The sequence below is a fragment of the Babylonia areolata genome, chromosome 10, assembly GCF_041734735.1.
Source record: "Babylonia areolata isolate BAREFJ2019XMU chromosome 10, ASM4173473v1, whole genome shotgun sequence".
NCBI classification, from domain to species: Eukaryota; Metazoa; Mollusca; class Gastropoda; order Neogastropoda; family Buccinidae; genus Babylonia; species Babylonia areolata.
Genome location: NC_134885.1, coordinates 23,535,602 through 23,548,091, shown reverse-complemented (window position 1 = coordinate 23,548,091; position 12,490 = coordinate 23,535,602). Strand labels below are relative to the sequence as shown.

Genomic DNA, 12,490 nt, shown 5'->3' with positions numbered 1-12,490 from the left:
GCATGAAATGACAATAATGGTGATGGCTGTTTGTGATGATGGTGATGATGACTATGATGATGATGATGACAGGGGAGGACATAGTGTTCCTGGCGACTGACATCAACTTGCCAGGGGCGGTGGACTGGGTGATGATGCAGTCATGCTTTGGTCACAACTTCATGCTGGTGCTGGAGAAGCAGGAGAAGATGGACGGCCTGCAGATGTTCTATGCCATCGTACAGCTCATCGGCACTCGCAAACAGGCTGAAAACTTCATCTACAGGTATGCATGTGTGCTTGTGTGCGTATGTGTGTGCACGTGTGAGTGTGTGTGTGTGTGGTGTAACTGCGTTTGGACAGTTCCATAAACACTACATCACATCTGCTAAGCAGATACCAGACCAGCAGCTTAGGCCTTGAGGGAGAATGAAATAAAATAAAATAAGATAAACAAATAAGTAAAATACACTTCATACAATACAATGCAATGTAGAACTGTATAGTACAGTACATTACAATACAGTACAATGTGATACAGTACAATACAATACAACACAAATATACAAATTTGTGTGCAGACTGGAGCTGAACGGCCACAGGCGCAGGCTGACTTGGGAAGCGGCCCCACGCAGCATTCATGATGGGATCCAGTCAGCCATCATGACCAGTGACTGTCTGGTCTTCGACACCAACATCGCCCAGTTGTTTGCTGACCACGGCAACCTAGGAATCAACGTCACGATTTCTCTCTGCGAGAGATAAGGGGGGCAGAGTGGACAGCACCAGTGTACTCGTATCAGAACTAAGGGGACATTATTATTGACAGCGGTCACTGCATCTGTCAGAACTAGGAGGACATTATTGACGGTGGTCACAGTGTTTGTCAGAAGTAAGGGGACATTTTTGAAGGCGGTCATTGCATCTGTCATAGGTAAGGGGACATTATTGACAGTGGTCACTGCATCTTTCAGAAGTAAGGGGATAGTATCGATAGTGGTCTCTGCATCTGTCAGAACTAAGCAGACCGGTATTGTTACTTTGTCAGAGATAAGGCGCCATGCAAACTGACATTGAACCAGGAACAAGAGCACAGTTCAATCATTGATACCGATTGTTTAGGATATTAGGAGCAGTAAATACCTCCATGTGTTTACCAGAAATAAGAAGACCAAGGTAATCTGTATCACAGTGAAATGGGCAATGCTGTCAGCTTCAGTGTGTCTGTTAGACATCAGGAGGCAGATAGTCAGCATCACTCTATGTTTGAGAAAGGACAGTACGAACAGCAAACCTTAGTGGAGTTGTCAGTGCATCTGTGAGGGATGAAGGTTTCAGTGTGACTGTGTTTGTCTGCAAGAAAGAAAGAAAAATCATGTTATCAGTGTGATTGTGTGTCTGTAAAAGAGAAAGAAATAGTGTCAACAGTGTGATTGTGTGACTGTGCGAGAGACAAATATGATGTTATTAGTGTGATTGTGTGTATGTGAAAGAGAAGGAAATAATGTTATCAGTGTGATTGTGTGTCTGTGAGAGTGAATGAAATAATATCCGTGTGATTGTGTGTCTGTTTGAGAGACGGAAACGTATTATCAGTGTGATTGTGTGTCTGTGCAAGAGAAGGAAATATTGTTATCTGTGTGATTGTGTGTCTGTGAGAGAGAAGGAAATACTGTTAGCAGTGTGATTTTGTGTTTATCAGAAAAAAGAAAATAGTGTTATGTGATTTTGTTTCTGTGAGAGAGAAGGAAACAGTGTTATCACAGTGTAACTGTATATGAGAGAGAAGGAAATAGTGTTATTCTATGGCTGAAGTTAGTATGTGAGAAAGAATAAAACAGCATTACCACTGTCACTAGGTGAAAGAAAGGGACTGTGTTGTCAGTGTGAGTGTGTGTGTGTGTGTGTGTGTGTGTGTGTGTGTGTGTGAGAAATAAGTGAAAAGCCAGTAACACAATGAAAAAGAAATGGGACGGATGAGTGGGGGGAGGATGGTGCAGTGCTGTCAGCGTGTATGATGGAAGTCATTGTTGAGCCGTTTGCTGTGACAGATTACTGGGGGTGTGTCGGCACTGGTGGCAGAAGTAAAGGTGTTGTCACTGTTCCTGACAGAAGGCACAATAACCAAATTCTTAAAGTGCTGGACTTCTGTCCCACAATTCAGCTGATGCCTGTGGTTGGAATCCCAGCAGTGCCTGGTGGGTTGAAAATGGAGGTTTTTTCTCCCCCAGTCTCCTAGGTCTGCATGTGTTGCAGACATGCTCTGAAAGATCATACAGTCCACATAAGGGTTCACTTGGTGCTGGAAATATGAACATACCCAGATTGTAACTCCCCACCCATCCACCCCACCCCCTTGAAATAAGAGTAATGCCTGAGTGACAGGATAGATATTGGTCATGCTTTTAATGGCTCACTCATGGAAACATGTGGACGAGCGAGTTGCAGCGATTGAAAAAGAAAGAAGTTACTGTCCCTCTCTGTGATTGATGTTTTGTGGGGGATCTGTTGGACATGTGGGGAGTTAGCAATGTCTGCAGTGTTGTCTGTTGTGATAACTGGGTTTGTTACAGTATGATCTGCTCAATTAGGACGCTATGCTTTCATGATACTGAGATAATTCAAGAGTGACATGCAGAAAAAGGGGGACAATATTCTGGCAATTAAGGAGTGATGGTGAATGATTAAGAAGCAACAATGGATAACTAAGAAGTGTTGACAATGGATGACTAAGAAGTGACCGAGTTGGCGGAAATTAGGGGCAGTGAGCAGTGTTGTTGCAGTTACTGCCTGTGGCAAATGATCAGGATCTAGGATTGGTAGCAGTGGCAGCTTAGATAATGTGCAGTGTTGTCATGGGTTGGCAGGGTGTAGAGAAAGTGTTCACTGCATGCAGTTCTGGTTGCAGAATTATTGATACAGATGGTGAGAAAGGAGTGTGAATCACAATAACGTTGAGTACAGTTTTATTGTATACTAGGTGGAGGCAGTGCTACAGATGGTGAGAGGTGTGAATGAGATGGAAGAGTGTTCTCTACACAGACCTGCCATCTGCTGTGTTTTGAGCGAAGCATGCTATGTCAAGCTTCAGAATATTGTGCTCACAAATAAGATTGAGAGTGAATTGGCACAGGTGAGGGATAATCGGCCACACATCTTTCTCTTCTTCTTCCTCTCCCTCAACTCTGAAGAGCCATTAGGGTGCTGCACAGAACTGTTCACCGGACTTCTCCAGGTCTGTTGGTTGTGTGTCAAAACCTGTCTCTGCAAATGGTTTTCTTGTCCATTCTGCAGTATTGTCAGTCAGTCGGGTTTTCTATCTTCCCCTCCGTCTTTCTCCCTCAACAGTTCCTTGGAGGATTATTTTAGCAAGGCCATTGGATCTTGTTACCTGTCCATATCGGCATAGCTTTCTTTTCTTTGCTGATGTCGGCAAATCTTCATAAGGTCCAATGTGCTGTTTTTTTGGTTTGGCGCACTTGTTCATTGGTGGTGTGATCAGTGTATCTGAAGTTTAGTATCTTGCAATAACACCTCATTAATTTTCCTTGGCTTGAATTCTTTGCAAATTCACTTTGAGGGGGTCCATGTCTGTCTTGCATGCAGGACATGCATGCGAGATATTGCCACACTCCTATCCCTGAAACACACACAGTCAAGGTACCTGATCAGTGAGGTCTATTTATGGTGCTGTTGTGGATGCCAGTTGGCTTGTTTGATTTTTGTTTGGTGCACATGTGTTTGTGTGAAGAGAGGGGGAAGTTGTGTCGTGTCCACAGTATGAAGACAGACAGTGATATTAATTCTGAGAGTGTAGAGTGAATGACATGTGTGTCGTGAACTTGGTATTGTTTTCTTCTGTTTGGGTTGTGGAAATAATGATCAGTCAGGGCTGAGAGTAATGATTTTTTTTTTTTTCAATGACTGGTATCATGGTGTTTAGAGAAAGTTTTATTCTGAAATTGTAAACAGCTTTTATAACCTGGTGTGCAGAATGAGCTGTTTAGACTCTTCAAGGTTGGTTTGTGACATGCATTTATTTACAAATTTCTCAAGTTTGGTCATTGTCATCAGATGTTATTTATAAACTCTTCAGGGTTGGTCAGTGACTGTTTATAAATTGATTGAAGTTTGCATTGTGACATCATGCTGTTGATTATAAACTCTTTAAGACTGGTCTGTGAAATCACTTTTGTCAGGCATGAGATTTTTCCGACTACAGTCGGATTTCCGACCGAAAATTGGCTCCAGAGGCCATTTTTGAGATTCGCGTAAATCCGTTGAGAAAATCGGAGGGGTGGAGGAGGGGTGAGGTTTTTTCTGACCCATGAAGGTTGCCCGAATGTTGTCCGACCTCAAGGCCTGACTAAGCGCGTTGGGTTACGCTGCTGGCCAGGCATCTGCTTGGCAGATGTGGTGTAGCGTATATGGATTTGTCCGAACGCAGTGACGCCACAAGATAGACCCACAGCGTTTTCTAAAATACCCCATGTTTGGATAAGCGAACCAATTGAGAATTGCTTGACATGCAAAGATGCCTGATTTCGTGGATCGTCTTCAGTTATTGACAAAATGAGAAAACTCTCAAAGGATTAGAGGATTTTTGCAGTAGAGATCAATAAAGGAGTGAATAATAAGTGGAACTGGGTCTGGCAAGATGAGATCGTGAAAACAGAAGTGAAGAATAAAAAAAAAAAAATTTACGGGTAGGCGACGTCATTCACAAAATGGACACTGGGGCAAGGCCAAGTGCGATTGGTGTCAGATTGTATGAGTGCAACTCTTCAGTCTAGGCACGGAAATCTGTTTTCACATTTGCATTAAAAACGGAGCGTCCGTTTTCTAGAAGAAAAAAGAAAGAAAAAGCTGATGGGCCGTTCTATATCGTTTACCGATGATCTGTCAAAAATGAAAACGGAATGCTCTTTCGAAAGCGTCGTTTGTTGACCCCTTGAGAGGCGATCCAGTGACTTGTCAGAGCACCAAAATCGAAGTCGGAAAGTTTCCTAACGCACTGTGAAAAGCATGCACGCGCGCACATGCACACACATGCTGTCGATCGCACACACACACACGCGGCACAGACATTTGAGTGCACGCGCGCACGCACACAAACTTGCGTGTACGCACAGATACATCAGTGCGCGTGATCTCCATCCATGTCCAGCCACAAGGGCGGTGGGTACATCTGCTTGACCCCCTGTTCATTCAGCAGAAGCTGCCAACCTTTGCCACTGTATGCACAAGTAACATTCAGTGTGGCCATTGAAACAGAAACTTTGTAGCAACTTATTGACGTCAGTGCCTTTTCTGACACAGCCGACCTTCTGTAGTACAGACAGTTCATGGCAAGAGTCGGTGTATTTAGATTTGAGGCCTATAGCCGCCAGATTACCGAAGTTACACACGCACGCACAGACAGAGGGGGGAAGGGTATGAAACCACTGTCAATGACTGTGGCAATTTTGGTATTGAGCCAAGACACTGACCACTAGCTCCAGCTGAGAATCCCTGACTGCATGGAAGTGATATAACCAGTCACAGACCCACCCCCTCCTCCCTCCAGTCATTCCACTTCCCTGTCTTTCCTCAACCAACACACATGCATGTCAGTGGAACAGAGACTACAGCTGAAGAGACCAGATGGTCAGTTATATAGGCACAGTGCAAACTTGTGTGCTAAGAACATTTTCCTTGAAAACACACACACACACACACACTCTCACTGACTCACTCACTCACTGACACAAAGATTTAAACACACACAGAGTTGTATTTAAAGCAGTGTACATACATGAACTTTAACTCTTTCCTCCCATGTCCAGCCCGACCCCTATTCTCAATCTCTTTGTCTGTCTGTCTGTCTCTCTTTCTCACATACACAGAGTTGCATTGAAACCACACACAGACACGATTTTGAAAATCATGCCTCCAAAGCTGACTTTACAGGTCTGGAAGCAAAAACACTTCAGTTTAGGAAGAATTGGACTGATTTTTTGTCTTCTGTGGGTTGGAATACCTCAGCAGCATTAGTGGCCCGCAAGTGCAGATTTTATGGTTTGAAATTGAGAAAAACCTTCAGCTTGAGGGGGCTTCGCCCCCAGGCCTCCATCAGGGGCGTTGCCCCATGGACCCCCACTGGGGGCCTTCTGCGGCCCCCACCTTTCAGACTCAATCACAATTTTCCAATCTCATGCCTGTTTGTTGATTATAAACTCTTCAAGGATGGTTTGTGACATCACACAGTTATTTCTAAACTCTTCAAGGATGGTTTGTGACATCATGCAGTTATTTATACACTCTTCAAGGCTGGTTAGTGGTATCACTCGTTTGGGTTTTAAGTTCAGGGCTGGTCGGTGAAATCATGCTCTGATTATAGTTACAAGTGCATCGAGTTTATTCAGTTGTGTCATCTCCTGTTATCATTATGCTGACAGGCTGTCAGAGATCAAATGGAGGGCAGATTTTGTTTACCAGTCTGTCTTGACATGTTCTGTGCTGAAAGACAGGTTAGTAGGATTTCTCATAATGCCAAGAACACAACCAGTGCAGCTTCTCTGTCCTCTGCAACATTTTCATGAGAGTTCTCCAGAAAAGTCAGATACACGACTGGTGCTGTTTCTCTTTGCTGAGTGTCACACAAGCTGCTTCTGTCTCTGTTTGTAATTCACTTGGTCTCTGTCCACCAGTCTATCCAATCTTGGTCTTGAATTTTCTGCTGTGGATGTGTTCTTACACGTGTATTAGTACTTGTGGAAATGTATACATTCATATTTACACAAGTGAGCATGTTTGTGCTGGTGAATGTGTGACTGTCAGTTCCAAGGGCAAATAGTTGGGCTCTTATTGATTGCTTGTGATTGGTTCAGTTTGGATTAAAATCACCATAAACAGTGAATGGTTACCAGTGATTGTAGATTTAGATTAAGCATAAACAATTATACTCGGGTGATTAAAAGTTAGTTAAATCAATATCAGCAATGCCCATATTCAGAGATGTCTGATTCTATGCAACTCAAAATAAAAGACCAGTTTTAAAATGGCTGATTATGTGTACAAAGTTTATAAATATCAATGAATTCCACTGGACTATCAATGAACTATTAAGCCAATAAAAATGAAAAGAAATTGATGATGTGATAAGGTGGTGGAGGTGGTTTGGGGAGTTAAGAGAATATAACCACCGACAAGGGTTGCATTGTGTGGTGAGTGATATGGTCAGTGGACACCCGTCTGGGTATGAAAACTCCAGACATGCTGAAAAAATTTCAGCTGCCTGCTTGGAACACTCACTCGCTTGTGAGCTTGACTGATGTAAAGGTGGCTTAAGAATTGGTATTCACGTGTACTCATACTTGTGCATGTGCACTTTGTTGAACATAACAGTGATTGTTGACATGTTGGTGTAATGTGCTTGAATGAATGTATTCAACAAGGTGAAGATAAATTATTGAACTGATAGGGTATAAGTGTAATTCTAAGTGTGCCTGTGCATTCATTGTTGGAAAGTTTGTATGAAATTGATGAAAGTTGGTCTTGTGTCTGCCTTTGTGTACGTGTGCTCAGAAGTGTGATTCTATGAAAGTAGATTTGTGTATGCTTGTTGTTTGGTACATGAGGGAGAGCAGAAATGGATGTTGAGTGTGCTTGTTAAGCTCAGAGAAAAATGGGCTTTTGTGGATGTCTTTTATGTGAGATTGGGCTGCCTGCTTCTATCTTTCTGCTGAAGGATGGTGTCTTGTGCATTTATGATGGAATCACTATGCTGAATTATGATGTATTGATGGTAAAAATGGGAGGCATGAGTGCTGGACTGTAAACAGCCTAGAATTAATAAGAAAGGAAGGGAAAGGGCATTGGGGATGTTAACTGCTGTGTGTATGTGTACATCGTTTGAAATGGAGTGAATGGGTATAGAAAAAAGATGAAGCAGATGTATATATGTGTACATATACAACCACAGGATGTGGAGGGGTAGTCAGATCAAGATGAAAGCAGTGTGTTATTTTTAAGAAATGAATTTTTTGTTTTGATTTATTTTTTCCTGCTGTCTTGATTCCGGCCCATTCCTGTGTGTTTAGTTGTACTTTGTTCAAAGAGTGATGTAAATGTCTGTTGTGTATTTTGTTTGCTGCCTGTCTTTTCTCTGCCCCCACCCCCACCCCCCACCCCCTGACAAATCTCCCCATTTTGATAAATTCCTGAAGACAAATCTCCCTGTAAATTATTGAAGACAAGTCTCCCTGTTTTGACAAATATCTAAAGACAAATCTCCATGGTTTGGTAAATTCCTGAAGACACACCTCCCCATTTTGATAAATTCCTGAAGACACACCTCCCCATTTTGATAAATTCCTGAAGACATATCTTCCTGTAAATTCTTGAAGACAAATCCTATTTTGATAAATATCTGAAGACAAATCTCCATGTTTTGATAAATTACTGAAGACATATTTCCCTTTAAATTCCTGAAGATGAATCTCCGCATTTTGATAGATTCATGAAGACAAATCTCCCTGTTTTGATTGATTCTCTGAAGACAAACTTCCCTGTTTTTTAACAAAAATCCGGAAGACAGATCTCTCCCTGTAAATTACTGAAGACAAATCTCCATTTTGATAACTTCCTGAAGACAAATCTTCCAGTTTTGATGAATTCCTAAAGATAAATCTTCCCAGTTTTGATACATTCTTGAAGACAAATCTCTCTTAAGTTCATGAAGACAAATCTCCATGTGTAGATAAATTTCTGAAGACAAATCTCCCTGCAAATTCCTGAAGACAAATCTCCACATTTTCATAAATTCTTGAAGACAAATCACCCTGTTTGTGATAGATTCATAAAGACAAATCTCCTGTTTTTGATAGTCATGAAGACCAATCTCCCTGTTATTGATAAATTCCTGAAGACAAATCTCCCTGTTTTTGATAGATGCATGAAGACAAATCTCCCTGTTCTGTCACCTTCATGAAGACCAATCTTCCCGTTTTTGATAACTTCCTGAAGACAGATTTTCCTGTCTTGATAAATTCCTGAAGACAAATATCCCCTGTTATAATGAATTCCTGAAGACAAATCTCCCTTTTTTGATAAATTCCTGAGGATATCAGTTTGGTGGCAGCATGTATAGCCTTGTCAGGATTGTGATGCTCTGCCACATACTGATGTGGTGACAGCTGCACCAGATGGTCAAGTAATGCACTGCTGTTGGTTGGAAGATGGTCACTCAGTGCATTTGTCAAGATGTAAGATGAAATGCTGTTGGCATTCACGTTTGGTCTGGTCTGGCAAAAGGGTTGTCTGGCATAGGGTTCACCGGATGTTTGCCCTGCCAGTGGAATACCCTGTACACCCTCCCCCCCCCCCCCCCCCCCCCAACTTTCTCCATTATTTCTCTCTCTGACTGTCTGTATCTTTCTGTCACTTATCTCTGTCAATCATTTTGATGATTGATGGTGGAAGTTTTGTTTGTCTTTTGATGTTTCATGTTATTTTGATCATGGAGTTGCTTGTTTTGAACAATTGTGCAGTAGAAGAATGAAGAATATATATATAAATATATACATACATGTAAATATAAACATTTAAGTTATATATTTAACCTTGTGTCCTGTTTATGGGTGTCTTAAATATGCAGAGTTTCTGTTGAGACCTTGTCCATCCTTCTGTATACATTTGCATGTGGTAAATCAAACCACTGTGTTACACTTTGTGTGGGGTAGGCAGTCAATGGACCTGTTCACACATGTTGTAAAGAAGTCAGAAGAGCTTGCCACAGACTATGTTGAAACGGAGACGCTTGGAAGACCATGTCACATCCTGTTGGAATGAAAACAGTAAACCTGGCTGTGTGTCCTTGTGTAGTGACCTCCTTCAGGGGTCCTGTGTGTAGCATGCATCTAGTACATGTAAAAGAACCTGGCAACAAAAAGGTTGTCCTTGGCAAATTTCTGTAAAAGAAACAAACAAAAAACATTTTGATAAGGGGGAGAAAAGAGAAAAGAAAAAGGTGGTGCTGCACTATAACGACGTGCTGTCCCTGTGGAGAGCAACCAGCCTTTCACACAGAGAAATTTGTTGTGACACAGAGTAATAGAATAGAAAACAATAAAATGTGATACATTACAATACGAACTGTTTAAAATCAGCATTTTCTTTTGATGCATTGGCATCATTCTTTCTGTAGTAGTAACCTGATAGAGGGAAAGAAAGAAGAAGAAACAATTTTCTCATAATGAATTTTTGTCCTGATGTCAGATGAGGGTAGGATCTTCACACATGTCATTCTGAGAGGGATGATGTGGACATGAGAGTTGTTCACCTCTGGTACACAGAAAATGCTGTTCACATTTACCAAGGATACATGTGCAGAAAGAGAAGGACACTGGATGGTTTTGAAGGCTTCCACTGAGCCAATCAGGGGTAAATCTGCCCTTAATTGATGTGTTCCTTGCATCAGAGCAGCTTTTTTTTTTTTTTTTCTTCATCTTATGCAGACGGAAGAGTGTGTGACAAGAAATAAAATGTTGCCCTTCATAATGTCATACTGACACACAGTGTCGATTTTGATCTGATATGAATAAACATTTGAATGAAATATTGTTAGAGTAAGTAACCATTGTGACCAGAAAGAAGCCCCAAACAACGCATCGTCTCAGTATACCTAACCATCTTTTCAGTGCTTTACACAAGCCTGTTCTGTTCACAAATTCATTGCTGCATTACAACACACACACACACACACACACACACACACACATGTGACATCGAAAGAGTTGGTTCCCTGTCTGTGCAGTCAGGCCAGAAGAATGTACCATAGGTCCACCAGCCACAGTGGATGTGTGACATCAATTACAACAAGCATACCTACTTAGAAATGAATGATTTGAACATTAATCAGCTGGGAGGTGTTCCCATTGAAAGTGAGCCCACATAGATTCATCATCATCATCATCATCATCATCATTTGTGTGGCACTGGGCTGAAGTGCAATCCTCATCACCCTGTGCCCAGTGCTTGTGGTATTGTGTTGCATGTACAAGTATGTGTTAAGGTCTGCTGAGACCGTATTTGTCTGTGCTGAGAGCAGCGTTGCATCTGTTAGCTCATCTTTCACTGCTGGCCAGATGTACAACTCCAGATCGCATAACTTTCAGGTTGTTGTGTGATGTTGGACAGGATTTGCCTCTCATCATACATGATGACCACCACTCCTGATTTGAGAGAGACTGCATTGGTCGTGTTCAACATGACCTGGTAACCTAGCATCAGGACAGCAGACTGTTGTTGTGTTCATACTGCTTGTGCTGTGTATATAATCATACCCTCCAAGAGAAAAGTGTACAGTTTTGGATTCTGATCTTGTTCTCTGGAACTCTTTGTCTGTGTCATGATTCTGCAGTAAAACAGTTCCAAGTGATGTGTTCTTTGGTCAGATCTGTTGTTCAGATGTTGCTTGATTTTGTTGCTTCTTTTTGTATGAATGTTTTGGGTTTGGGTTTTTGTTGTTGTTTTTATTATTTTTTTATTATTATTATTATTTTTTTTTTTTGTAGTGAGAGGGGAGTGGGAAAGTGAAGAAGAGATGGACTTGGGTGGAGAAGGGGAGTGGGTGGAGATAGTGAAATGCCATGTGTGGTGTGTAAGCTTCTAGTACTGCCGTTACTTCCTCCTTTTCTGCTTGATGACTCCAAGGCTTGCAACTCCTGGAAACCAGCTTGCAGAAAGAGTTTCCATTACATGAAGAAGCAGCTCCATAAAACTGAGTTCAAACAAACTTCCCAAATACAAGAGAATTGCTACCTAACAATATGCGTAACAAACAAGTGGTGAGAACACATTTGAAGAAGATATATTATTGGAAAAAAATCTAACAATAACTTGAATAAGTTGGTATTGTACTGTACTGTACTGTACTGTCCTGCACTGAAGAAGGTATGAAAATATTACGAAATATTGCTAACATTAACTGGAACATTATGTTATCCAACACTGAAAAAAGCAGTGACAGTTCTTTTTAACAAGGCACATTCAGTTGGCAACCATAAATTGCAAGTCTAATGAGTCCCAACAGTCAAAATGGCCACCTCTTTGATTGTAGTCAAAACACAGAAGCTCATTTCTGTAGAGGAGATCGGCGCGATTTGGAGCTGTCTGCATTTGATCCTGTCAGTGAGCCAGTTTGGGTCTTTTTCTTTAAAATACATAAGACTAAACCCCTTTGTATTGTTTATGTTTGGGAATGTAATAACTCACACATTCTTGAAAAGAATAAACTTATTTTCTAGACTGCCCCAGCATCCCTTCCAGCCAACTTTCCCAATGTACTTGTTCATTAAGTTGTTTTTTCTTTGTAAGTCATGCACCAGTGCTTGCAAGTCTCAGATATTACAAGTAAATTATCTTTAAGATTGGGGAGGAAAAAAACAGGAGTGAAAACGTAATGGTTTTGTGAAAGGAAATTACTAAAAAAAAAAAAGAAAGAAAAACATTCCAGGGGTCTTCAACAGTG

At 41.4% G+C, this 12,490-nt stretch overlaps 1 protein-coding gene across 1 annotated transcript in view; it reads left to right on the top strand.

Annotated features, from left to right (window-relative positions):
• Positions 1 to 11,398, top strand: part of LOC143286898 (E3 ubiquitin-protein ligase Siah1-like) — an 18,604-nt gene extending 7,206 nt beyond the window's left edge. Inside the window, exons 6-7 of the mRNA XM_076594824.1 lie at positions 73 to 265; positions 561 to 11,398. Coding sequence (XP_076450939.1) covers positions 73 to 265; positions 561 to 744 — 377 coding nt within the window. The 3' untranslated portion in view covers positions 745 to 11,398. The remainder of the gene's footprint in view (positions 1 to 72; positions 266 to 560) is intronic.
• The last annotated feature ends 1,092 nt before the right edge of the window (positions 11,399 to 12,490 follow it).